This window comes from Cervus elaphus, chromosome 31 (genome assembly GCF_910594005.1).
Source record: "Cervus elaphus chromosome 31, mCerEla1.1, whole genome shotgun sequence".
NCBI classification, from domain to species: Eukaryota; Metazoa; Chordata; class Mammalia; order Artiodactyla; family Cervidae; genus Cervus; species Cervus elaphus.
Genome location: NC_057845.1, coordinates 4,280,936 through 4,306,562, shown reverse-complemented (window position 1 = coordinate 4,306,562; position 25,627 = coordinate 4,280,936). Strand labels below are relative to the sequence as shown.

The following is a 25,627-nucleotide window of genomic DNA, read 5'->3' as shown; positions in this document are numbered from 1 at the left end:
CTTAGTTCATCCCTCTAATAAGCCTGTTGTTCTGGTCTTCTTCAGTTTGTTGATGTGGCATATCACACTGATTAATTTGCGGATATTGGAAAAAATCCTCGCATCCCTAGGATAAATCCAAAAGGGACAAGTTTGGAGGAGAGGGGAAGAGGTGGAACATGGTAGGTCAGTTCCCTGGCTAATCCCAGAGGGGACCTTTTGCCCTAGTTCAACAACTGGAATTGGCAGGGAGAAGGTGAGAGTACCTTCAGGTATCTGTGTAACTTTAAAAAAAAACCACTCACCCGCTTCTGTAGCACATCCCCCAGTCTGAGAGGGGGTGCTGTGGTTTGTGATCCCCTTCCCAGTTAGGTCCCAGGACTCCAGGGTATGGTGGTGTGTGAGCCTGGTGGGCGTCTTCCATGGAAGCCTTGGGCACACGTATTGATATCGCTTTCATCAGGTTACCTGCCACTTCAGCAGGAGCTGAGTCTCCAGACTGGGTCAGAGAGACCCTTAGAAGCCCACGTGGTGGGGAGACCCAGGGCTGTGACCCCAGCCTCACCTCTTCTGTCTCCCCGGCCCTGCTTTCCAGGCCAGAGTTGCTGTCCAGGGCAGAACCTGTGTCTCGGGGGGACATTGCCTGCTGCCCCCACTGAGGCTTCTGGAGTCCCCTCTCTGCCTTTCTCAAGTCTGTCACCCGAGGACAGAGCTCAGGGTCGGGGATTGTTACCAGAACCCCGTGTGGACACGTGGCATCGGAATTCAGGGGGTGCATTCTCACTTACAAGCACGCATGGCCTCACAGGCAGCGAGGCTTCCTTGTTTATTCCTCTCTGGTTGTACTGGGTCTTCGCTGTTGTGCAGGCTTTCTCCAGCTGCAGCAATTGGCGGGCTGCTCCTCGTTGCATCGCATGGGCTTCTCATTGTGCTCGCTTATCTTGTCGAAGACCACGGGCTGTAGGCTTGCAGACTTCAGTAGTCGCAGCACGTGGGCTCTGTAGTTGAGGCTAGCGGGCTCCAGAGCTCAGTAGCCTATGGCACACACAGGCTTAGTTGCTCTGCAGCACGCAGAATCTCCCCAGACCAGGGATCGAACCCTTGTCCCCTGCATTGGCAGGCAGATTCCTATCCACTGTACCACCAGGGAAGTCCATGACTCTTTTTAAACGGGCAGCTACGGGATGAAAACAAAGCTCTACACCAGCGGGAAGCTGGGGTGTGACTGCGTGAACACAGTACCATTCCTAAGACACAGGCTGCAGAGGCTGAGTTTGAAGCATTAATATTGGTTGTGGAACGAAATGGGAGAAAATATTTGCAAACCATTTACCTAATAAGGGACTTGTATCCAGAATATATCCTATTAAAAAAACTCTTACAACTCAGTAATCAAAAGGCAAATAACCAAATTAAAGTAGAGACACAAGATTTGAGTAGACAGTTTTCCAGCAGATATGCAAATAGCCAGTAAGTACATGAAGAGATACCCAACATCATTAGTCACCAGAGAAAATACAGACACTTGAGTGGCTTCAATAAAAAAGTCATAATAACAAGCCTTGGTGAGGATATGGAGAAATTGGAACCCTCACACACTGTGGCCGGGAACATGAGATGATGGAGCTGCTTTGCAAAGCAGTTAAAAAGAGAGTAACCGTGTTTCTGGGTTTACACCCCAGAGAACTGGAAACATAATTTCACACAGAAATCTATACGTGAATATTCTTAGCATTATTCACAGTAGCCAAAAAGTGAACAAGCCAAAAGACAAATAGCCAAAAGACAGCTCACATGTCCGTCAGCACATGAACGGATAAACTAAGTGGAATGTGCACACAGTGCGACGTTAATTTGGCCGTAAGAGGGGATGAAGTACTGATACATGCTCTAACAGGTATCACACATGAAAACATACTAAGTAAAACAGGCTAAGCGAAAGGCACTAATCACAAAAGACCATATAGTTTGTGATCCCATTTCTATGAAATGTCCAGAACGGGCAAATCCTTAGAGATAGGAAATAGATTGGTGGTAGCCTGGGGCTTAGGGGTTGGGGGAAATCGAGAGTGATGCTCTAAGCATGGGGTTGTTTAGGGGATGATGAAAATATTCTAAAATGGGTGTGGTGAGGGTTGCACCACCCTGCGTGTATACGGAAAACCATTGAACTGTCCCCTTAAGTGAGTGTAGTGTGTGGTATGTGAGGAATATCTCAATGAAAAAATCGTTTTAAAAACTCAACCCTGGGGGTACTGTGATATGTGATCAAAGAGAGATTTCTACTAAGTGAAATCCTTTTTTCCATTTGCAGCAGCACCAGTAGTAACTGGTATGACGTCAACAAAGAAGATAGCAAGGTGGATTGTACAAACCTCACCAGGACAGAGTGTGACTTCACCGCAAACAGCCTCTCGGAGGGATTCCCATGGCGTTTCAACATCTCTTTACGTGTTCGAGCTAAGCTGGGGGGCCTTGTTTCTGCCTGGGCAACAGCACCTTGGTTTGAACACTATCGGAATGGTAAGGGGACTTGGGTACAAATTCCTTTAACGTTTGCACTTTGCTCTTTGCTAAGTGGTACTGACTCCATACCCCTAAGTCCTGCCTCTCAGCCTAAATAACCAGCACCCAGATGGGTGTGATGGTCAAACCAGAGTACTGTCCACAGAGGCTGGGGCTTGGGGAGGGTGATTTGCTACACTAGGGAGTCGCCAAACCACAGCCTGCAGGTCAAATCCGGCCATCGACCTGTTTTTGTAAATAAAGTTTTATCAGAACTGTGGTGTATGTGTATATGCATACATAATTGAATATTACTCAGCCATAAAAAAGATTGGAATAATGCCATTTGCAGCAATGTGGGTAGACCTAGAGATTATCATACTAAATGAAGTAAGCCAGACAGCAAAAGATAGATATTATATGATATTACTTACATGGGGAATTTAAATCTATAATGCAAATGAACCTACTTATAAAACAGAAACAGATCCACAGACATCGAAAACAAATTTAAGATTACCAAAGTAGAAAAGGGGGAGAGATAAATTAGGATTGTGGGATTAACAGATACATACTACTATGTATAAAATAGATAAACAGCAAGGACCTGCTCTGTAGCACAGGGGACTTAAAATAACCTATAATGGAAAAGAATCTGAAAAAGAATATATATACGGGCTTCCCAGGTGGTGCTAGTGGTAAAGAACCCACCTGATACTGCAGGAGATGTAAGAGACACAGGTTCGATCCGTGAGTTGGGAAGATCCCCTGGAGGAGGGCATGGAAACCCACTCCAGTATTCTCACTTGGAGAATCCCATGGACAGAGGAGCCTGGCGGACTGCGGTCCATAGGGTCATACAGAGTTGGATCTAACACAGTATTGTAAGCCAACTATTCGCCAATTTTAAAACTTTTATCGGAACAGTTTCCCCATCTATTCATGTATTGCCTATTGCTGCTTCCATGCTGCAACAGGCCAGCTGAGCAGTTTCGCTGGGGGCTGTCTGACCTGTCAGAGCCTAAATTCGCCCTGGCGCTTGACTGAGAAACTTGGCCAACCTCTCTGCTGAGTGGGATACTATTAATAGTATATTGGCTTCACTGGTCACCGTCCCCTGGCACAGCTTCTTCTCTGCTCAGGAAAGATCTTAGTTCAGCGTTGACTGGTACCTGTGGCATAGCAGAAAATATCCGTGGAATGATTGAATGAACAGTGCTCCCGGATATTGGAAGGGGGCATCAGAGCCATCAAACACTAGTTCATAGATTTGTTCCTTTTGTTGTTGTTCAGTCACTAAGTCGTGTCCGACTCTCTGCAACCCCATAAGCCACAACCCACCAGGCTTCCCTGTCCTTCACCATCTCCTGGAGCTTGCTCAAACTCATCTCTATTGAGTCCATGATGCCGTCCAACCACCTCATCCTCTGTTGTCCCCTTCTCCTGCTGCCCTCAATCTTTCCAGCATCGGGGTCTTTTCCAAGAGCATCAGGTTTAGTGATTCATTTTTTACATGGTCAGCTATGATTCTCCTGTGTCTACATAGACGCAAAGTATTGAACTCCTTGGGATCTTTACTCAAGCTCAACAGAAGTATAAGACAGTTGAGGAAATATGATCACTGTCTAGATATTTGATGACTTACTAAGCAATTGTTCACATACTGTAGGTGTTATAATGGTGTTTTGTTTATTTTTTTCAAGGGAAGGGTCTGGTCTTTTCAAGATACATACCTTATAGATGCATAGATGTAATGTCTGAGATTTGTTCCAAACCATCCGGAGAGTGGGAGGGTCAAGGTGGTCCTCACAAGGTGAAGGAGAAACAAAACTGGCCGGGCCTCAACAGTTGATGTAAACTTGGGTGACGAGTACGTGACCTTTGGCTCCAGTCTTCTCTACTTGCTGTGTGTTTGAAATTTCCTGTAATAAGAAGCTAAGGGAAAAAAAAAAATCAGTGGTTTTTGCTAGCGGTTTGAGGATGGGACGAGAAGGCAGTGTGGTCCCTGCCAGCTGGCCATCTGCTGTGGACCAGTCCTTTGTGCTTGGATGGAGCACCGCCAGACCTCTGAGCTGTGAAGCCTCACCTCAGTGGGATTGGTAGGGAACACAGTGATGGTGGCGACAGAAGCAGGACCTGTCGTGATGTCACAGTCCCCTGCCAGCCAGCTGCTGCTCTTTGTCTTCCCGGCTGGAGTCGGGTGGCTCTGTCATTGGTTACGTTACTGGCAGAGTGTCACTTTGAGCCAGTCGTGTTGGCAGAGCCCATTGCTGCTTTTGGCACTTGTGGTCGAGTCATGATGGGTAAACAGCGAGACGATGCTTTTCTGAAGGCTCAAGGGGAGAGGAGTTGGGACGCTGGCTGAAGGGGGCAGGCTTTAGCATCACGTAATCCTGGGTTCAAACGTCAACGCTGCCCCCTAACTGGCTGTTAACTCTAGGCAAGTGGTATCCCTCTGGGCTTCAGTTGCCCCCTCTAAAAAATGGGGATGGCCTTCCACGGTTGTTACATGCAGATCCGTGTGGACACACATGTAAAATTCGTGTTGCCAGCTTTAGAGCGATCGCTCAGGCTGTGGAGGCCGCTGTCGGTAGTGACCGCACAGATCTATCAGGTGCTTCTGAGCCCGGAGAGGAGGCAGACTGTCTGCCCTGGAGAGACAGACTCATCACGTTGGTATCAGATTCCTGGGTGCTGACCTTTCAGTTGTGAAGGGATGTAGTCATCCGGGCACGCACACCCACTCCCTTGGGTGAGTCACAGAAAATGCTCATCAAGGGGGGGCCTGGCCCTGCACACAGACAGGCTGACCGGTGCTCTGGCGACTTCGCTGTCTAAAGGGCAGCTTGAAGATGTGCGTGCCAGCGTCCGTGAGCAGGTGTGATGAGAGCATTTTCTGTTCCTCCTGGCCAGTCTGCTAAGAACGCTGGGGCCTGAGACCGGCCCCACCCAACAGTGTACCTGTCTGGACTTACTTCCTCCACCAGAACAAAGGCGGAGAGAGGGCAGGAGCGCAGGCCCTGCGGGGACCAGTCACTTTTACCTGGAGAGAAAGGTGGCCAGACTGCATGCCTAACCCTCCCCAACCCGGGAGAGCCCGGTGGGGCGTGGAAGCGAGAGAGAAGGCCAGCCCCCCCCCCAGTGAACAGGTGATATGATCATCTGCGTGCGTGTGTCAAACATACAGAAACAGGCCCCTAAGAACCTGAGCACATGACCTGTTCTTTGATCTGAATTCCTCTGGTTAATTATACAGTTTAGATGCTTGCTTAATAAATGCTATAGTCTTTCTTCTCTAGTGTACCAGAATCACAGTACTTGGCTCTCCGGTGATGTGTATTCCAGTACATGGAAAGTCTTAACAAATAGATTTATGACAGTGTTGCTATTGTTTACTCACTGAGTCCTCAATCCCCTGAACGGTAGCCTGCCAGGCTCCTCTGTCTGTGGGTTTTTCCAGGCTGGAGTGGGTTGCCACTTCCTTCTCCAGGGGATCTTCCTGACCGCACGGATTGAACCCACATCTCCTGCAAGCCTCCTGCATTGCAGGCAGGCTCTTTACCCCTGAGTCACTAGGAAAGCCTTATGATAGCAGTTTTTCTCAGTTACTATGTTTAAGTGTCCTGTTGGAAAAAGCTAAAAGAGAAATGTATTTAAAGTTTATAAACACCAGTTTTATTTATATAGAAAATATGTAACAAAAAGAAAAGATATATAGAAGATAAGAGCTAACAAAATATTTTCCCTCTCTTCATGAAAATTTGACCTTTGGTTAACTTTCCAGCTCTCTGGAAACCTGATAAAACTGGCATATAAAACACGTTATTAGCATAGCATATGGCAGAAAGACCTCTGGTAAAGAATCCACCTGCTGATGCAGGAGACGCAAGAGACACAGGTTCATTCCCTGGTTGGGAAGATCCCCTGGAGGAGGAAATAGCAACCCACTGCAGTAGTCTTGCCTGGAGAATCCCATGGACCAGGGAGCCTGGTGGGCTACAGTCCTGCAGTCCATGGGGTCGCAAAGAGTCGGACATGGCTGAAGCAGCTCGGCACTGCACAGTATGTATATACACGTATCTGTACACACGTGTACCTACATAGATTGATGGATCTCGTTTGTAATTCTATTTCAGCTACCATCGGGCCTCCAGAAAACATCCGGGTGACCCCAGAAGAAGGTTCCCTTATCATCAGGCTTTCTGCTCCCTTCGATGTCCCTGCCTCCGAGGCCTTTTTTGTGTATCATGTCTACTACTGGGAGAAGGCAGGAGGCAAACAGGCAAGAGTATGTTCTTGTTTTTGATGTTCTTTTCTTTGGAATTTCTGAGTAGCAAACGAAAGGCCAAGGAGGGGATTTCCCTGGCAGTCCAGTGCTTGAGACTCTGAGCTCCCATTGCAGTTGGTGCGTTCAACCCATGGTCGAGGAACTAAGATCCCACAGTTGCTCTGCTCAGCCAAAAGGAAAATAAAATGGCCAAGGACACCAGGGTATCCCAGTGCGCCCTTAGAGGCCAAGACCCATCTGCAGGGCCCTCTCTGCCTCGTATCACACAGTCCCCGCGGTCTGGGTCTGGATTCAGCCGCTGCCCAGGGAGTCTTTGCCACACTCCAGCGTTTGGGGAGGTCCCGTGGGCCTATTTCTACAGCAAGGAATTTTTACTTCCTCAGTCTGCAAGGTTAAGCTATGTGACATCTCTGAGCTGAATGGTTTTCAAAGAAGGTGATGCGAATAGGTGAGAAGTCTCAGTGAAGGCGAGAAGAGGGCGTGTTCCAAGGAAAGGGCCAGTAGGTTGGAGAAGGCTGGGCACGTTGGGGAACTGCAGATGCCCGGATCCATCAGAAATGCGGGCCTGGGACTCCCCTGGTGGTCCAGTGGTTATGAATCCACCTTCCAATGCAGGGGACACGGGGTCAATCCCTGGTCAGGGAGCTAAGATTCCCACATGCCGTGTGGCAACCTAGCCCGTGTGCCACAGCAAAGACCCAGCACAGCCAAAATAAAACTAAATTAAATAATTTAAATAAAAAAAGAAATGGGGCCATGTGAGGGGCTCGGGCAGGGTAAGGTTGAGAAAGGAGGGGTCAGAGCAAAGGGGCCTGGTCAGCCCTGAGTGTAGCACAAGAAAAAACTGATAGCCTTTAGTCATCTCCAGTGTCTGATCATCCAAGCTACATTTCCCCCTATTTTTTGGCCACGCTGTGTGACAAGAGGAGGGGTGAGGGTGGGGTTTAGTTTCCCAGCCAGGATCGAACCTGTGCCCCCTGCCGTGGAAGCCCAGAGTCATAACCACTAGACTGCCAGGGAAGTCCCTTCAAGCTACATTTAATGATGTTTCACTATGTATGTGAACTTCCTGATTTCCTAAGTTCAACATTACTCTAATTTTTATAAGAACTTTAAGAACTGTATGTTTATCTGGAGCTTTCTTCGTGTCTGGCCCCAGGCCGGGCACTTTGGATGCGTCATTTCGTTTCGCCTTTCCACCCACCAGTCTCACAAGCGGGAAAGCGAGCGTGAGCACTGCCCAGGGTGAGCGGCGGCGCCCGGCCCCGGGCCCATGCCCGCTCTGCTGTTTCTCTCCCCGCCGCTGATGTTTGCACTCGCTCTGTTTTCTTGTGAAAGTGAAAGTCACTCAGTCACGTCCGACTCTTTGTGACCCCATGGGCCATACAGTCCATGGAATTCTCCAGACCAGGATCCTGGAATGGGTAGCCTTTCCCTTCTCCAGGGGATCTTCCCAACCCAGGGGTTGAACCCAGGTCTCTTGCATTGCAGGCAGATTCCTTACCAGCTGAACCACCAGGGAAGCCCCTGTTTCTTTATGGTGAGTGTAAAAACACCGAGGAAGGCAAAACTCACTGAAGGGCAGACTCTCAGCAAATAGGGAAGAAAGAAATAATCATTTCCCAAAATCTGAGTTCAAAGGTCTGGTCAAATAGAACAGAGGAGGCCTGGAAGAATCCAGGAGGGATTCCCCTTCCAACCAGAGCATCTATGCTTTGGACTTCCGTGAGCAAGAGAGTCTTCGGCTAAAGTGACTTTGAAAGCCACTGGTACGGTCTCTATACCAGCTGTGAGTCCGTGTGTCAGTGGTCCCCAAGTCCAACCCCTAGATTTGCTCCAAGGATCCTCGGGGACTCAGCGTCCAGTTGTACTTAAGGCTGTGACTTATTACAGAGAAAAGACGCAGAACAGAGTCAGCAAAGGGAAGAGTCACAGGGGGCAGAGTCTGAGAGAGTCCAGGCAGAAACTTCCGGGAGTCTTCCCCTCGTCACACAGGCTCCACTCAATTCCCCCGACAACATGCGTGACCAAGTATGTGAAATCACATCTCCTGGAGAAGCTCCTGAGAGGCGCAGTGCCCAGGGCTCGTCCTGGGGGCTGGTCACACAGGCACCCTCGACCCACCAGACACCAGAGCTCCTGACTCCCAGAAGGAGAGCAGGTGTTCAGCATCAGAAGCATCATTTATACATTAAAACAGCCTTATCATTAGGGATCGGTGGGATGCTCCCCAAAGCCGAGTTCCCAGATGCCAGCCTTGGGTCAGCCTTGCAAACATGGCCTTTCTAAGGACAGCAGTCTCAGGCCTAAACAGTAGCTCTTCTCTGTAGTTTGTGATTCTTCTGGAAAAGTCAATTGGCTGCTGAAATAAACTCAGAAAAGAATAGTGTTGGGACTCCCTTGGCAGTCCAGTGCTTAAGAATCTGCCTTCCAAGGCAAGGAGCCTGGGCTCCATCCCAGGTCAGGCAACTAACTTAAGAATCTGCCTTCCAAGGCAAGGAACCTGGGCTCCATCCCAGGTCAGGGAACTAAGATCCCATGTGCTGCAGCTAAGACCCAACACAGCCAGATAAATAGATAATTTTTTTTTTAAGAAAGGCATATTGTCCTTAAAATTACCTTTTTTAAAAAAATTATTTTTTATTTTAAAAATACTTCTGGCTGTGCCACACAGCTTGCAGGAACTTAGCTCCTCGACCATGAATTGAACCCAGGCCATGACTGTGAAAGCACCGAGTCCTAAACCACTGGGCTACCACGGAATTCTCTGAATTTGCTTTAGGAGGCGTCATGAGTAAAAGTTGTTTCTTCTCTGCCCTGGCAGTCATCATCGTTAAACAGGAGGGGAAAAAGTTTTGAATCCTCTGTAATCCTACTGTTCAAATATAGTACGGTCATTTATATTTTTAAAAATAAGATCATGTCCTATAAACTGTTGAATGATCCACCTTTTTTTCAGTCAACATACATAATAAGCCACTTTATCTCCGCATTCTGAAGCATGTGTTACATGCCACCATTTCAAATGGTTGTAGTGTATTCTGCGTTTGTGCTCAGTCGTGTCCGACTCTGTGTGACCCCATGGACTGTAGCCTGGCAGGCTCCTCTGTCCATGGGATTTCCCAGGCAAGAATACCAGGGTGGGTTGCCATTTCCTCCTCTAGGGGATCTTCCCTACCCAGGGATCAAACCTGCGTCTCCTGTGTCTCCTGCATTGGCAGGCGGGTTCCTTACCACTAGCACCACCAGGGAAGCCCTAGTGTTTTCTACTGTATCTCCCAACAGGAAAGCAGTCCTTTAGGAGAAATCTGATATTGCCATAGTGTGTGGTATCTTTTTCTCATTTCCCTGTAGAACAGTGACAGTTTGTCCGGAATGAGAGAGGGACCATTGACCAAACATGTGGAGGTGACAAACTGGAGGGAGGTAATGGCGGGGAGGGAGAGAGGGGACAAGATCCTCTAAGAATTTGGGACCCAGCTCTTCCCTGATGACATAAACCTCTAGGACCATGTTCACCAAAACTATAAAGGGAATCAGCACAACGAAGCAGATTTGGAACCCAAGGAACATTATTTCCCAGAATGCCCTTTTCCCCTTTGTTCACTGACTGACTTGAAGCTGTAGACGAGACTAACCACGAAATATACAATGCTCATTTCAAAGGATAAAATTTCGTCCTGGAAACTGGGATTTGCTAAATTCCAGCTCTGGACCCCGGAGAAGGCAATGGCACCCCACTCCAGCACTCTTGCCTGGAAAATCCCATGGATGGAGGAGCCTGGTAGGCTGCAGTCCATGGGGTCGCGAAGAGTCAGACACGACTGAGCGACTTCACTTTCACTTTTCACTTCCATGCATTGGAGAAGGAAATGGCAACCCACTCCAGGGTTCTTGCCTGGAGAATCCCAGGGACGGGGGAGCCTGGTGGGCTGCCGTCTATGGGGTCTCACAGAGTCGGACACGACTGAAGCGACTTAGCAGCAGCAGCAGCAGCTCTGGACCCTCCGTTGCTGCAGTGAGGCTTCAGATCTCACAGCCAGAAACACAGCTCTAATGCCATCAGCATGTTTCTCAACACTGCTCCCCAGTTTTCACATGTGAAATTTGTCGGCTGTAAGCATTATATGTATAAAATTGGTATTCTGTCTCTTTAAAAGCAGAATTGCCTTATTGTTTGGTTACTGTGTTTAGTATGAATTTGAGGAAACTGGAGAAGATGGAAGGGGCTTGATCACACCCGTGTGGGTAATTTTCATGTGTGGTTGGTGATGCTTTTTACGCAGGTGCCACGCTGTTTCAGGAGCAACTTCATCACACTGAATGATTTAAAACCCTTAACAGTATACTGTTTTCAAGTCAAGGCAGAACTGTGTTTGACCAAAGAAAACGTCTCTCGACCTGGACATTTAAGCAACATATCTTGCTCTGAAACAGCAGCAGATGGTAACGTACGCTTTTTTAAGTGCTTTCTGAGCTGGGAACAGAACACTCCTAAAATAGTGCAATCAGGAATTGCTTATCTGGGGAAGGGTGGTGAGTGTAGGGAGACCCAGAGAGGACGGGCTAAGACAGCAGTCCACAGTAGATATAACGAGGCAGTGATGGAATCTCCGGAACAAGAACTGCCAGATGGGTAATGCCTGCTTTGTTTTAGGATTGCCTTTGTTGTCGCTGTTGTTCAGTTGCTTAGTCGTGTCCGACTCTTTGTGACCCCAGAGACCGCAGTGTGCCAGGCTTCCCTGTCCTTCACTGTCTCCTGGAGTCTGCTCAAACTCATGTCTGTTGAGTCAGTGATGCCTTCCAACCATCTTATCCTCTATCGCCCCCTTCTCCTGCCCTCAAACTTTCCCAGAATCAGGGTCTTTTCTAGTGAGTCGGCTCTTCACATCAGGTGGCCAAAATATTGGAGCTTCAGCCTCAGCATCAGTCCTTCCAATGAATATTCAGGGTTAATTTCCTTTAGGATGGACTGGTTTGATCTCCTTGCAGTCCAAGGGACTCTCAAGAGTTCAATAAAGCATACAGGGTTGGGTGGAAGAGAGGCAGTATCCATTCATTTTCCTAGGACATCAACTGTATTTATGCAGTGGTGGATGAGAAATTACCTGATGTTTATAACATGTGTGAGTCATCTTGTTCATTTTTCTGTTGTCTCTTTAGCCTCTGTCAAGCTTCAACAAGACATCCTGGCCGCCGCGACAACCTTTTTGGTGCTGTTGGTGGTGGTAGGGTCCTGTCTCTTCCTGGTTCTGAAATACAGAGGCCTGGTTAAACACTGGTTTCACTCTCCGCCAAGCATTCCATCACAGATAGAAGAGGTATGTGTGTACACATCCACAGGGGTGACTTGTCAGTCTTTCTTGCCCCCAGTAACACCTAAGAGTAGGACAGTGGACAAAGCCACAGACGCAGAGATCGGAGTTAAAAGTGGTACTTGGTTATTTGTACACTCATCTTCATAGCAGCATTATTCACCATAGCCAAAAGGTAGAAACTCCCCTAATGTCCACTGACAGATGAATGGATAAATAAAATGTGGTGGGAATTCCCTGGTGGTCCAGTGGTTGGGATTTGGCACTTTCACTGCCATGACCCTGGGGTTCAATCCCTGGTCAGGGAACTAAGATTCCTGCAAGCCTCATGGTTCACCCAACCTCCCCCGCCCCGAAAAAAAAAAAGATGTGGTATATACATATGAATGGAATGTTACTCAGCCTTAAAAAAAGAAGGGAATTCTGAGACATGCTACGATAGGGATGAACCTTGAGAACATTACGATCAGGGAAATAAACTACTTACAAAATGACAAATACTACTCGATTGCACGTATTTGAGCACTTAAGAGTACTCCCGTTCACAGAACCAGAATGTAGAATAGAGGTTGCCTGGGTCTGGGGGGAGGGAGGGAGGAAATGGGGACTTCATGTTTAACGGGGACAGTTTCAGTTTTACTGTGAAAAAAAATGAAAAAAGTTCTAGAGACAGATGGTGGTGATGGTTGCCCAACAATGTGAATACACTTCACACTACTGAACTGCATGCTTATAAAGGGTCAAGACGGTAAATTTTATGTTATGTGTTTGTTGTTGTTGCTTAGTTGCTCGGTCGTGTCCGACTCTGCGAGCCCACGGGCTGTAGCCCGCCAGACTCCTCTTTCCATGGGATTCTCCAGGCAAGAATACTGGAGTGGGTTCCATGCCCTCCTCCAGGGGATCTTCCCCACCCAGGGATCGAACCCAGGTCTCCTGCACTGGCAGGTGGAGTCTTTACACTGAGCCACCAGGAAAGCCCCTATGTTATATGCACTTTTCCAGAATTAAATTTTTTTTTAATGGCACAAGGTTGGCAAAAAGATGGCCTAGTCTGGCCCCGCCAGGAGATCAGCCTTGGTAGGTCCCACTGGAGACAACACATCAATCCCAGGTTTTTGGATACTGCCCCAGGGAGCCTGGCTAGAGGTCACGGACCAGTGGAGACTCTAGTCAAGAGCATGAGCTTTGGGTCAGACAGTATGCACACAGGAGGATTCTAGAGTAAACACACCCAGAGCCGTGAGCTCAAAGCCTTGCATGCCTAGTGCACGAGCCATGTTACTTTAAAGAATTTAAGAAAGAAAAGTAGAATGGGGGGACCTTGTTATTCAGTTGCTAAGTCACGTCCAGCCCTTTGCAGGCCCATGAACCACAGCATACCAGGCTTCCCTGTCCTTCACTGTCTCCCGGAGTTTGCTCAAACTCATGTCCATTGAGTCAGTGATGCCATCCAACCAGCTTATCCTCTTACCCTCAGTCTTTCCAAGCATCAGGGTCTTTTCCAACAAGTCGACTCTTTGCATCAGGTGGTCAAAGTATTGGAGCTTCAACTTCAGCACCAGTCCTTTCAACTTTAGGATTGACTGGTTTGATCTCCTTGCTGTCCAAGGGATTCTCAAAAGTTATATCCAGCACTCCAGTTTGAAAGCATCAATTCTTTGGTGCTCAGCCTTCTTTATAGTTCAGTGGGTCTTACAGAATCTCTTGTTTTCCTGCCCAACAACCCCCCACCCTGATCCCACCCCAGGCTCAGTGAGGCAGCCAGGTCCTCTTGAGGACAGAGCCATTGGGACATTCTTGGGATCAGAAGCTAGCTGATAGAAGAATACTTAAAACTGTTTGCCTCTGGAGGTTTATCATTCTTCAGTAAAATCAGGATAAAAGTACTAAAAACAGAGTCTCATGTTGTTATATCTCGTCTTAAAGACAAAGTCTAGAAATAGCTGTAGTCACTTGTTTCCCTTCATATGTCATGAGCTGTTTAAAGGACACAGACATCAGGAGAAATACATGTTGAACTCCCTACTGGGACCTGCATACAGATGCTGTAGGATTCTGCTTCTATGAAGACTCTAAGTAGAATAATAGTCAAACTCATAGAAGCAGAGAGTAACAGTGGTTACCAGGGGCGAGGGGAGGTGGGGCAGGGCGTTGCTTTCAAATGGTAGGAAGTTTCAGTTATGCAAGATGAATAAGTTCTGGTTTCTGCTGTGCCAGATTGTGCTATAATTAGTGCTGTGTTGTGCCATTAAAGGGGCTTCCCAGGTGGTTCGGTGGTAACGATTCCACCTACCAGTGCTGGAAGCACAGGAGACTCGGGTTCAGTCCCTGGGTTGGGAAGATCCCCTGGAGAAGGGAATGGCAGCCCACTCCAGTACTCTTGCCTGGGAAACCGCATGGACAGAGGAGCGCGGCGGGCCACAGCCCGTGGGGTTGCAAAGTGTCGGACATGACTGAGTGACCAAGCATGCACGTGCACTTCAAAATGTGTTAAGATAGTAGAACTCAAGTTAGGTGTTCTTACCACAAAACTGCAGTAATGGCAACAAAACAACCAATTTTCCTGGTTAATACTGTCAAAATAGAATAGCTGTCAGCTCGGAGTTTTACTTGCTTTAATAATCTCCATCTTGGGACTTCCCTGGCAGTCCAGTGGTTAAGACTCTGCGCTTCCACTGCAGAGAGCACAGGTTCAGTGCCTGATCAGGGAACTAAGATCCTCCATGCCATGTGATGAAGCCAAAAAAACTAAGAAACAACCCCCCCCCCCAAAAAAAAAAAAAAAACCAACTCTGTCTCTCAGTAGAACTAGCAGCAGGGCCCCAGTGAATTTACTGCTACTTGTTTCTTTGGGGCTTGAACCTAAAATACAGAGTCTTTTGATTTGCTTTCCTGGGAAAGTGTGAAAAGTCTATATCAAAGGTCACTGAAGTTACATGAGAAAAATGACTCATGTTTCGCTTGTATTTTTGAGGTTTCGCAAGTGCATATGGCACGTTGCTGTTGCTCTTGTCAGCAGCCAGCTCTGAGCTGCTGCAGTGCAGGATCTTTCAGCGCCTCCGGGAGCCATGCAGGGGCTTCTTGGTCACTTGGTTGTGGTGGTGGCTGTTCGGTCGCTCAGTCGTGTCCGACTTCCCTGCGACCCCCCTGGACTGTAGCCCGGCAGGAAGTCCCCGGGGGATTTCCCAGGCAAGGGTACTGCAGTGGGATGCCATGCCCTCCTGCAGGGGATCTTCCTGACCCAGGGATGGAACCTGCGTCTCCTGCTTTGGCAGGCGGACTCTTTACCGCGAGCCGCCTGGGGAGCCCTTGGTAATTTGGTGATTATGTCTAAGCCCGAAGAGGAGAGAGAGGAGGCAGGAGAGACACAGCATGCTGAGGGTGTGGGTCAGCTGTTCGCACCTGCACTTGCTCATTCGCCCATAGCTGCACACTGCAGGTCCTCCGCACACATGTCTGTGTTATATAAACCATGTGTGTGTTATATAGAGCACGTGTGTTATACCAAGCGTTGTGTGTTATATAAAGCATGTGTGTTATATAAACCACTTGTATGTTATATAAAGCATGTGTGTTATACCAAGCGTTGTGTGTTATAAAGCATGTGTTATATAAACCACATGTGTGTTATACAAAGCACGTGTGTTATACCAAGTGTTGTGTGCTATATAAAGCACATTTGTGTGTTAAAGCACGTGTGTGTTATACCAAGCGTGTGTTATATAAAGCATGCGTGTTATAAATCATATGTGTTATATAAACCACGTGTGTGTTATATAAAGCACGTGTGTGTTATACCAAGCGTTGTGTTATATAAAGCATGTGTTATAAAGCATATGTGTTATATAAACCACGTGTGTGTTATATAAAGCATGTGTGTGTTATACCAAGCGTTGTGTGTTATATAAAGCATGGGTGTTATAAAGCATATGTGTTATATAAACCACGTGTGTGTTATATAAAGCACGTGTGTTATACCAAGCGTTGTGTGTTATATAAAGCACGTGTGTGTTATATAAAGCGCGCATGTGTTATATAAAGCGTGTGTGTTACATAAAGCACGTGTGTGTTACATAAAGCACGTGTGTGTTATATAAAGCGCGCATGTGTTATATAAAGCTGTGTGTTACATAAAGCATGTGTGTGTTATATAAAGCACTGTGTGTTATATAAAGCATGAGTGTTTTATATAAAGCGTGTGTGTTACATAAAGCACGTGTGTGTTGTATAAAGCACGTGTGTGTTATACAAAGCAGAGACACCTAGTGGGTGGGGTAGCTGAGAAAAAAAATGCCCGTGAACTTTCCCTCTTCACCCTCACCTTGCAGGTGACCAGGAGGCTTCATTTCCTCCTTCCCTGAAAAGGTAGAATTCCAGAGACATTCCAGGTGAATAACCCACAAGCCCTCATCCAGTGCAGCAAATCAGACCTTCATTTCCCGAGTTACACAACTTACACACCTTCAGAGTATCCCCTTGGTTGGCCCTTGGATTGGTGTGAAAGCTATTGAGATGAGGGGCATGGAGGGGTTTTCAGGTTTTTGAAGCTGTTTCATTGATAGACAGAAGTGGAAGTTACACTGAAATGAAATAGGATTGTGCCAACTCAAACTAAAGTCAAAAGGTCTGGTATCTGGAACTTACAGACTAATTATGGTTATGGTTTTCAATTTTTCAAGTATTTAAAGGATCCGGATCAGCCCATCTTAGACGCCCTGGACAAGGACAGCTCGCCAAAGGATGACGCCTGGGACTCCGTGTCCATCGTGACGTTTCCAGAGAATGAACAAGAAGGGAGTCCCCAAAGCGCTGATCCGAGCCACCAGCCCACGGAAGGAGTTCCCTGAGCCAAGGAAGCTGCAACGTGCCTGCAGGACGGGGTGGAGCCCCTTGCTCCTTAGTCCCGTCACAAAAAGACCCGGGGGTGCCTGGGAAGAAGTCAGTTGTGGGAGAGACAAACTTATTTTTTTAAACTAGTGAAAGTCATTCAGTCATGTCCAACTCTTGGTGACCCATGGACTATACAGTGCATGGAGTTCTCAAGGCCAGAATACTGGAGTAGGTAGCCTTTCCCTTCTCCAGGGGATCTTCCCAACCCAGGGATCAAACCAGGGTCTCCCGCATTGCCCGCAGATTCTTTACGAACTGAGCCACAAGGTTTAAATCCTGCAAGTTTCTAGACTGATTCTGCATACCAAAAAAAAAAAAAAAAAGATTTTGCTTAAACACTAAAAAGGCATGTAATTATTAGCAAACAGGCTGTGACACCCCTGTGATATTTCAGACATTGTTTCCTGGGCTGGGTGGTCAGGAGACGGGGTCCTCTCCTTGGTTCTGGCAAGGACTTGGGGCCCTTTGGGCAGGTCACGGAACCTGTCCCACCCTCTCCCAACAAGGGACACTGAGTGGCCCTTGACACCCAGTCTCCCTGCTTAAAATGTAATTAATCCTGTAAATACTTTTCTAGTAATTTAAGGGACTTCTTTTTTTCCAAACTAGAAATAAAAGACTGTTTCATTAATTTTTATAAGCCTGTATAGGGACATGCCTGGTGATCCAGTGGTTAAGACTCCGTACTTCTGGTGCTGGAAATGGTGGGTTTGACCGCTGGTCGGGGAACTAAGATCCCCGAACAGTGTGGCCAAAAACTGTAAATAAATAGACATTTGAAAGTCTGTGAAGGTTTTCCTCTCCACCTTCTTTATTTTAGCCTCTTTTCTGCAGGGTTTCAGCTTTTTGCTATGATGCTATCTAAAACTTTGTTTTCTTAGGTAATGCCCAGCAGACTCAGCCAGAGGCCACGCAGCAAGAACTTCTGACTTGTATCACTGGATCGCTTGAAAAGTTAGGAAGGGGGTTTTGCAGAAGCTGCATCAGCACTGCATTCATAGCGTGATGTGTTGCACTGAGCAAGGCGTGTCAAGGGAGCAAGCTCGTGGCCAACAGTGTATCCACTGGGCTGCTGGCCTTCTCATGGGGCAAGTATTGGTGGGCTAAAAATCCACTTATCTGATTCCTGAGGTTTAGGAAACGGATGCGTCACTTCACGCCTCCCCTCCAACACACATAGAAAGTGACATGTTGCCGTAAGCTCTGCTTCACAAAGAAGCCCCCATGGGTAGCCTAATCTTGACAATGGGAAGTAGGGATGCTGATGGCAGGTCCTTGAAGTACCTAGGACTGGTTGATGGAACCGCCTGCTGTCTCAGGTGGGCCCTGTACCTCTGGTGAGGTACTGGCCCTTGGGCTGACTTTCTAACCAACCATTGTGACCCCTGCCATCCAGGGTGACGAGGGGCAAGGACACCCACCCACAGCTGCCCCCCACCCACCCCAGGAGAGTCCCCCTTATGAGATGTCTACTTTATAAATCAGCTTCACCTTGAGTTGAGACAGGGTTGGAGAGAGAGCTGTCATTCAACTGTTCAGTCATGTCCGACTCTGCGACCCCATGGACTGCAGCACGCCAGGCTTCCCTGTCCATCACCAACTACCGGAGTTAGTAGAGGGCAATTGTAAAGACCGCCCTCAAACCATTTAGGAAATTGAGGATATGAGCGCTTCCTCTGCTGGGCCTTAAGATGCAGCTGGTTGCGGTAGGGAGAACATGTGTACAGCAGGAAGAAAACCGGCTAAAAGTCAGTCCAGCAGGAAGGGGGCAGATACACTGTTGGGAATCAGCTCTTCTGTGCCACCCTCTACAAAATGAGGTGTCAGCTAGTCAGGGGCAGGCAGGCTGGTCATGGGGACTAGATTCTGATGAGGCTGCAATGGGTTCAGGGCGGAGACAGTCCAATGTCCTGGGGCAGACTGGGTGGGGTTCAGGCCCAGCTTCAGCGAGTGACAGACTCAGAGTTCAAGCGCAGGGCCAGCGCTCTGACTAGGTGCCAATCGGGGGCCAGGCTCGCGTAGGGAAGGGGCTATGCTGACACCCAACTGGCTTCACCGAAGGCCTCTCGGGGCCTCCCCATCCTTCCTTAGTAAACATGGGGCTGGCCTGTTATACAGAAGGAGAGGACAGAAGTTATTTAAGACACTCCTTCCCCGGCAGCTCAGACAGTAAAGTATCTGCCTGCAGTGCAGGAGACCTGGGGTTCGATTCCTGGGTCAGGAAGATCCCCTGGAGGAGGGCATGGCAACCCACTCCAGTATTCTTACCTGGAGAATCCCATGGACCCAGGAGCCTGATGGACTATAGTCCATGGGGTCACAAAGGGTCAGACACAGCTGAGCAACTGAGCACGCATGCACGCACGTCCATAGTGAAAGTGAAAGTGCAAGTCACTCAGTCGTGTCCAACTCTTTGCGACCCCGTGGACTATACAGTCCGTGGAATTCTCCAGGCCAGAATACTGGAGTGGGTAGCCTTTCTCTTCTCCAGGGGATCTTCCCAACCCAGGGAGTGAACCCAGGTCTCCCGCACTGCAGGCAGATCCTTTACCAGCTGAGCCACCAGGGAACTTTCATTGAGACCCGGTGACACTTATTCAATTTATGTGTAGCCTGTGGCTGCTTTTGTGCTGCAGGGCGGAACTGAATCGTTGCAAGAGCTTGTTTGCCTGCAAAGCCAAAATATTCGCTACCTGAACCCTTACAGAAAGTCTGATGACCTCTGATCTGTACATGAAGTGTTATGTTGTAGAGGAGAAAAGAGACTTACTCCCATTATTTAGATTTATACAGTTACAGAAGGTCCCTACAAGACCCCACCCCATTTGATGCTGAGACTGTTTAATTCAAGGGTCATATATTACACGGGAGGAGGGGTACTTGATGCTTGCATGTATTCTATAAAGTACATTATGGAATATGTACTAGGAAAGGCTGGAGGTCATTTAGGCGTAGGAAGATCAGTGGAGAAACATAGGCCCTAGATCAATGCTAGGTCGCCCAGAGATAACAGGCGAGTTGGATGAAGGCCACTACGAGCTCACACATGACTGCTACGTGCATTACATAAAGACCCGGTCCTTCAAGACTGTTTTGTGCCAGGAGTTTTAAGTCAACATAGGATGTTCTGGGCCTTCATTGTGAATAGCGCCCCCTGGGGGTCCCGCAGTGCTCAGCATGCAGATTGCAGACGGTGGGGGCGGGGGGCGCGGTGGGGCGGGTAGGAGGATGTCAGGGGGTTTGGGGGGTTGGGGGATGGGGGTGGGGGTACACCTTGGGGCCATGGGAGAGGAAGCAGCCCCTCTTGCTCTGGGGGGTACTAAGGCCAGCAGGATGAGGAGCTGATGGGCATGAGGGCACAGAGGGGAGAACCCCAGGTGGGACGTGGGGGTGAGGGACGTGCAGAGAAGGGAGACTGTCCACATCCGTAGGTCACCCATTGATGTTCGCTCACTCACTGCAGAAACCACAGCTGCCCTCTCACTCAGAAACTGCCAGTGTGGACAACAGCTCGGGTCCTAGCCTGTGCTCGGGGCGTCTGCCTTTGTTGACTTCTATTTCATTCATCATCATTTATCTCAGTTCACAGGGTGTTTAAAAGTCTGCATAGCCACTAAGTTACACTGCTTTCAGCTACCGGAAAACAACTGTGTATCCCTAAGGGGCTCCAGGGCTCTCCAGAATAAAGGTGCTTTATGCCAGAAAGCCTGTGTATTAGGCAAGAACCTCCTAAACCATCCCTACTGTTCGGTGACAGTGTGAATCCACGCAGGCATCTTCCCATGGAGCAGTCAGGCTTCTGGCTCCTTGGTGTGCTCACGGGCCCTCTGATGGGAACACGGTGGAAGTCGCCTTGTCCTCCTTGCTTCCAGCTACTGGTGACTGAGGAAGGCCAGCTGCGTCAGGAGGGCGCAGACCCGCGGGTCCGAGAGGGTACCTGGGGCAGCGCCCGACTGGTGGAGGGAGCTGGTCGGTGCTGTTCACGGGCGCTCTAGGGAGACTGAGAAGGATGCCACCTAAAAGAACAGAGTACAGGCAGGAGGGGCTGCTCCAGGCCCCCTCCCCCATTTATTTATTAAAAAAAAGGAGGGTGAGGTAGACCCCCAGGGTTTCTTTACAAAGATCTATCTAGTTGAAACCTAAATGTCCACTGACACAGGAATGGATAAAGAAGATGTGGTATATATATATAGTGGAATATTCAGTTCAGTTCAGTTGCTAAGTAGTATCCAACTCTTTGCAACCCCATGGACTGTAACACACCAGGCCTCCCTGTCCAGTTTACTCAAACTTATGTCCATTGAGTTGGTGATGCCACCCAACCATCTCACCCTCTGTCGTCCCCTTCACCTCCTGCCTTCAATCTTGCCCAGCATCACGGTCTTCTCCAATGAGTCAGTTCTTCGCAACAGGGGGCCAAAGTATTGGAGTTTCAGCTTCAGCATCAGTCCTTCCAATGAATATTCAGGACTGATTTCCTTTAGGATTGACTGGTTGGATCTCCTTGCCATCCAAGGGACCCTCAAGAGTCTTCTCCAACACCACAGTTCAAAAGCATCAATTCTTTGGTGCTCAGCTTTCTTTATAGTCCAACTCTCACATCCATACACGACTATTGGAAAAACCATAGCTTTGACTAGACGGACCTTTGTTGGTAAAGTAGTCTCTGCTTTTGAATATGCAGTCTAGGTTGGTCATAACTTTTCTTCCAAGGAGCCAGTGTCTTTTAATTTCATGCCTGCAGTCACCATCTGCAGTAATTTTGGAGCCCCCCCAAATACAGTATCTCACTGTTCCCATTGTTTCCTCATCTATTTGCCATGAAGTGATGGGACTGGATGCCATGATCTTAGTTTTCTGAATGCTGAATTTTAAGCCAACTTTTTCACCCTCCTCTTTCATCAAGAGGCTCTTTAGTTCTTCACCTTCTGCCATAAGGATGGTGTCACCTGTACATCTTGATATTTTTCTTGGCAGCCTTGCCCCAGTGTGTGCTTCCTCCAGCTGGCATTCTGCATGATGTCCCTGCACACGAGTTAAACAAGCAGTTGGACAGCATGAAGCTTTGACACACCCCTTTCTCGATTTGGAGCCAGTCTGTTGTTCCACGCCCAGCTCTAACTGTTGCTTCCTGGCCTGCAGATAGGTTTCTCAGGAGGCAGGTCAGGTGGTCTGGTATTCCCATCTCTTGAAGAATTTTCCACAGTTTGTTGTGATCCACACAGTCAAAGACTTTTGGTGTAGTCAATAAAGCAGAAATAGATGTTTTTCTGGAACTCTCACTCTTTTGATGATCCAGCAGATATTGACAATTTTATCTCTGGTTCCTCTGCCTTTTCTAAAGCCAGTTCGAACATCTGGAAGTTCACGATTCATGTACTGTTGAAGCCTGGCTTGGAGAATGTTGAGCATTAGTTTGTTAGCATGTGAGATGAGTGCAATTGTGCAGTAGTTTGAATATTTTTTGGCATTGCCTTTCTTTGGGATTGGAATGAAAACTGACCTTTTCCAGTCCTGTGGCCACTGTGGAGTTTTCCAAATTTGCTGGCATATTGAGTGCAGCACTTTCACAGCATCATCCTTTAGGATTTGACACAGCTCAACTGGAATTTCATCACCTCCACTAACTTTGTAGTGATGCTTCCAAAGGCTCATTTGACTTCACATTCCAGGATGTCTGGCTCTATGTGAATGACCACACCATCATTAAGACCCTTTTTGTATAGTTCTTCTGTGTATTCTTGCCACTTCTTCTTAATATCTTGTGCCTCTGTTAGGCCCATACCATTTCTGTCCTTTATTGTGCCCATCTTTGCACGAAATGTTCCCCTGGTATCTCTAATTTTCTTGAAGAGATCTCCGTCTTTCCCATTCTATTGTTTTCCTCTATTTCTTTGCATTGTTCACTTAAGAAGACTTTCTTATGTCTCCTTGCTATTCTCTGGAACTCTGCATTCCTATGGGTGTATCTTTCCTTTTCTCCTTTGCCTTTCACTTCTCTTCTCAGCTATTTTTAAGGCCTCTTCAGACAACCATTTTGTCTTTTGGCATTTCTTTTTCTTGGGTATGATTTTGATCACTGCCTCCTATACAGTGTTTTGTTTTGCTTTTATTTTTAAATTTTTTTTTCTGTTTTGGTGGAAATATAACCAAAATTTTGTGGTTTTTTTTCATTTATTTTTATTAGTTGGAGGCTAATTACAATATTGTAGTGGTTTTTGCCATACATTGACATGAATCAGCCATGGCTATACAGTGTTATGAACCTCCACCCATAGTTCTTCAGGCACTCTATCAGATCTAATCCCTTGAATCTATTTGTCACTTCCACTGTATAATCATAAGGGATTTGATTTAGGTCATACCTGAATGGTCTAGTGGTTTTCCCTACTTTCTTCAATTTAAGTCTGAATTTGGCAATAAGGAGTTCATGATCTGAGTCAGCTCCCAGTCTTGTTTTTGCTGACTGTATAGAGCTGCCCCATCTTTGGTTGCAAAGAATATGGTCAATCTGATTTTGGTATTGACCATCTGGTGATGTCCACGTGTAGAGTCTTCTCTTGTGTTGTTGGAAGAGGGCGTTTGCTATGACCAGTATGTTCTCTTGGCAAAACTGTTAGCCTTTGCCCTGCTTCGTTTCGTACTCCAAGGCCAAATTTGCTTGTTACTCCAGGTAACTCTTGACTTCCTACTTTTGCATTCCAGTCCCCTATGATTTAAAGGACATCTTTTTTGGGTGTTAGTTCTAAAAGGTCTTGTACGTCTTCATAGAACCATTTGATTTCAGCCTCTTCAGCTTTACTGGTTGGGGCATAGATTTGGATTACTGTGATATTGAATGGTTTGCCTTGGAAGCGAACAGAGATCATTAAGTTGATTTTGAGATGGCATCCAAGTACTGCATTTCGGACTCTTTTGTTGACTATGATGGCTACTTCATTTCTTCTGAGGGATTCTTGCCCAATGGAATATTACTCAGCTGCTAAAAAGAATGAAATAAGGCTATCTGCAGCAACTTGGATTATCTAGAGAGTCTCATATTGAGTGAAGTTAAGTCAGACAGGGAGAGAGAAATGTAATATGACATCCTTTATATGTTGAATCTAAAAAGAAATGATACAAATGAACTTACTTAAGAAACAGAAAGAGACTCACAGAAAACGAACTCAAGGTTACCGGGGGGATAAGGGATAGTTAAGGACTTTGGGAAGGCTATGTACACACTGCTATATTTAAAATGGACAACCAACAAGGACCCATTATGGAACTCTGCTCAATCTTATGTGCCAGCCTGGATGGGAGGGTGGTTTGGGGGAGAATGGATGCATGCATATGTATGGCAGAGTCCCTTCACTGTTCACAACACTGTCAATCAGCTACACCCCAGTACAAAATGTTTTTGGTGTTAAAAAAAATAAAAATAAAACATAATCACTTGCAAAAGATATTAACTAGTGAAATTAATATAATCAATTAATGTAACTATATTGCACTTTAATTAGTGGTGTGAATTAATAATTTATAATGAACATGAATTAGACTGCTTCCCTGGTGGCTCAGATGGTAAAGAATCCGCCTGCAATGCTGGAGATCTGGGTTCAACCCCTGGGTTGGGAAGATCCCCTGGAGGAGGGCATGGCAACCCACTCCAGCATTCTTGCCTGGAGAATCCCCATGGACAGAGGAGCCTGGCGGGCTATGGGGTTGCCATGGGGACCCCAGTCCATGGGGTCGCAAAGAGTCGGACATGACTGAGCGATTAAGCACAGCAAGAGGGGGCTTCCCGGGGGGCTCATGGTGACGAGTCCACCTGCATGTGCAGCAGACACAGATTCGATCCCTGAGCTGGGAAAGTCCTACATACCGTGGGACAACTAAGCCCAAGTGCCACAGCTACTGAGCCGGTGTTCTAGAGCCTGTGTTCCACAACGAGACACCACCAAAATGAGAAGCCGGTGCACCGCAACTACAGAGTAGCCCCTGCTCTCCACAACTACAGAAAACCCTCACAGCAACAAAGACCTAGTAGAGCCAAAAATAAATAAATAAATAGAAGTATTTTTTTTAAAAGAGCCACTAAAGGGCCACGAACAACTAAATGCAATGTGCGATCACAGACTGGATTCTGGAACAGGAAAAAAACCTTCTTTTTCTTTACTATAAAGCATACTAGTGGGGCACTTGACAAAATTCAAATGAAGTGCTTAGTGCTATATCAACATTAACTTCCTGATTTTGGTATTGTAGAACAGTTTTGATTTGCAGAAATACACAGAAGTATTCAGGAGTAAAGAGGAATCTTGTCTGCAGCATACTGTCAAATGTCTCAGAAAAAAATATAGACTAAAGCAGTTGTGGTAAAATGTTACCATCTGGGGAAGCTAGAATTCTCTGAGTTATTTTTATAACTTTCCTGTAAATCTGAAGCTATTTCAAAATAAGTCAGTCAATCTCTACACTCCTAACTTTCATAACAGGAAATAAATATACTTTGCCTCATACTGAATCCCACTTTGTCACGTGGACAAGGTGTTCCCATGTCAAAGATTTGCTGATCTCTGCACTGGCAATAATCCACAGGGTTCCAGAAGGCTTGCCTTGCTACTCTTACTTGTAGAAATTTAAAATATCCTATTTCTGCAGCTTAAAC

The 25,627-nt window shown here is 47.1% G+C and overlaps 1 protein-coding gene across 2 annotated transcripts in view; it reads left to right on the top strand.

Annotated features, from left to right (window-relative positions):
- Positions 1–17,762, top strand: part of IFNGR2 (interferon gamma receptor 2) — a 36,116-nt gene extending 18,354 nt beyond the window's left edge. Inside the window, exons 3-7 of one of the 2 annotated variants that reach the window (XM_043893211.1) lie at positions 2,294–2,502; positions 6,621–6,772; positions 11,059–11,218; positions 11,936–12,093; positions 16,767–17,762. In XM_043893211.1, coding sequence (XP_043749146.1) covers positions 2,294–2,502; positions 6,621–6,772; positions 11,059–11,218; positions 11,936–12,093; positions 16,767–16,934 — 847 coding nt within the window. In that variant the 3' untranslated portion in view covers positions 16,935–17,762. The remainder of the gene's footprint in view (positions 1–2,293; positions 2,503–6,620; positions 6,773–11,058; positions 11,219–11,935; positions 12,094–16,766) is intronic. The other variant, XM_043893210.1, reaches the window with a different exon arrangement.
- The last annotated feature ends 7,865 nt before the right edge of the window (positions 17,763–25,627 follow it).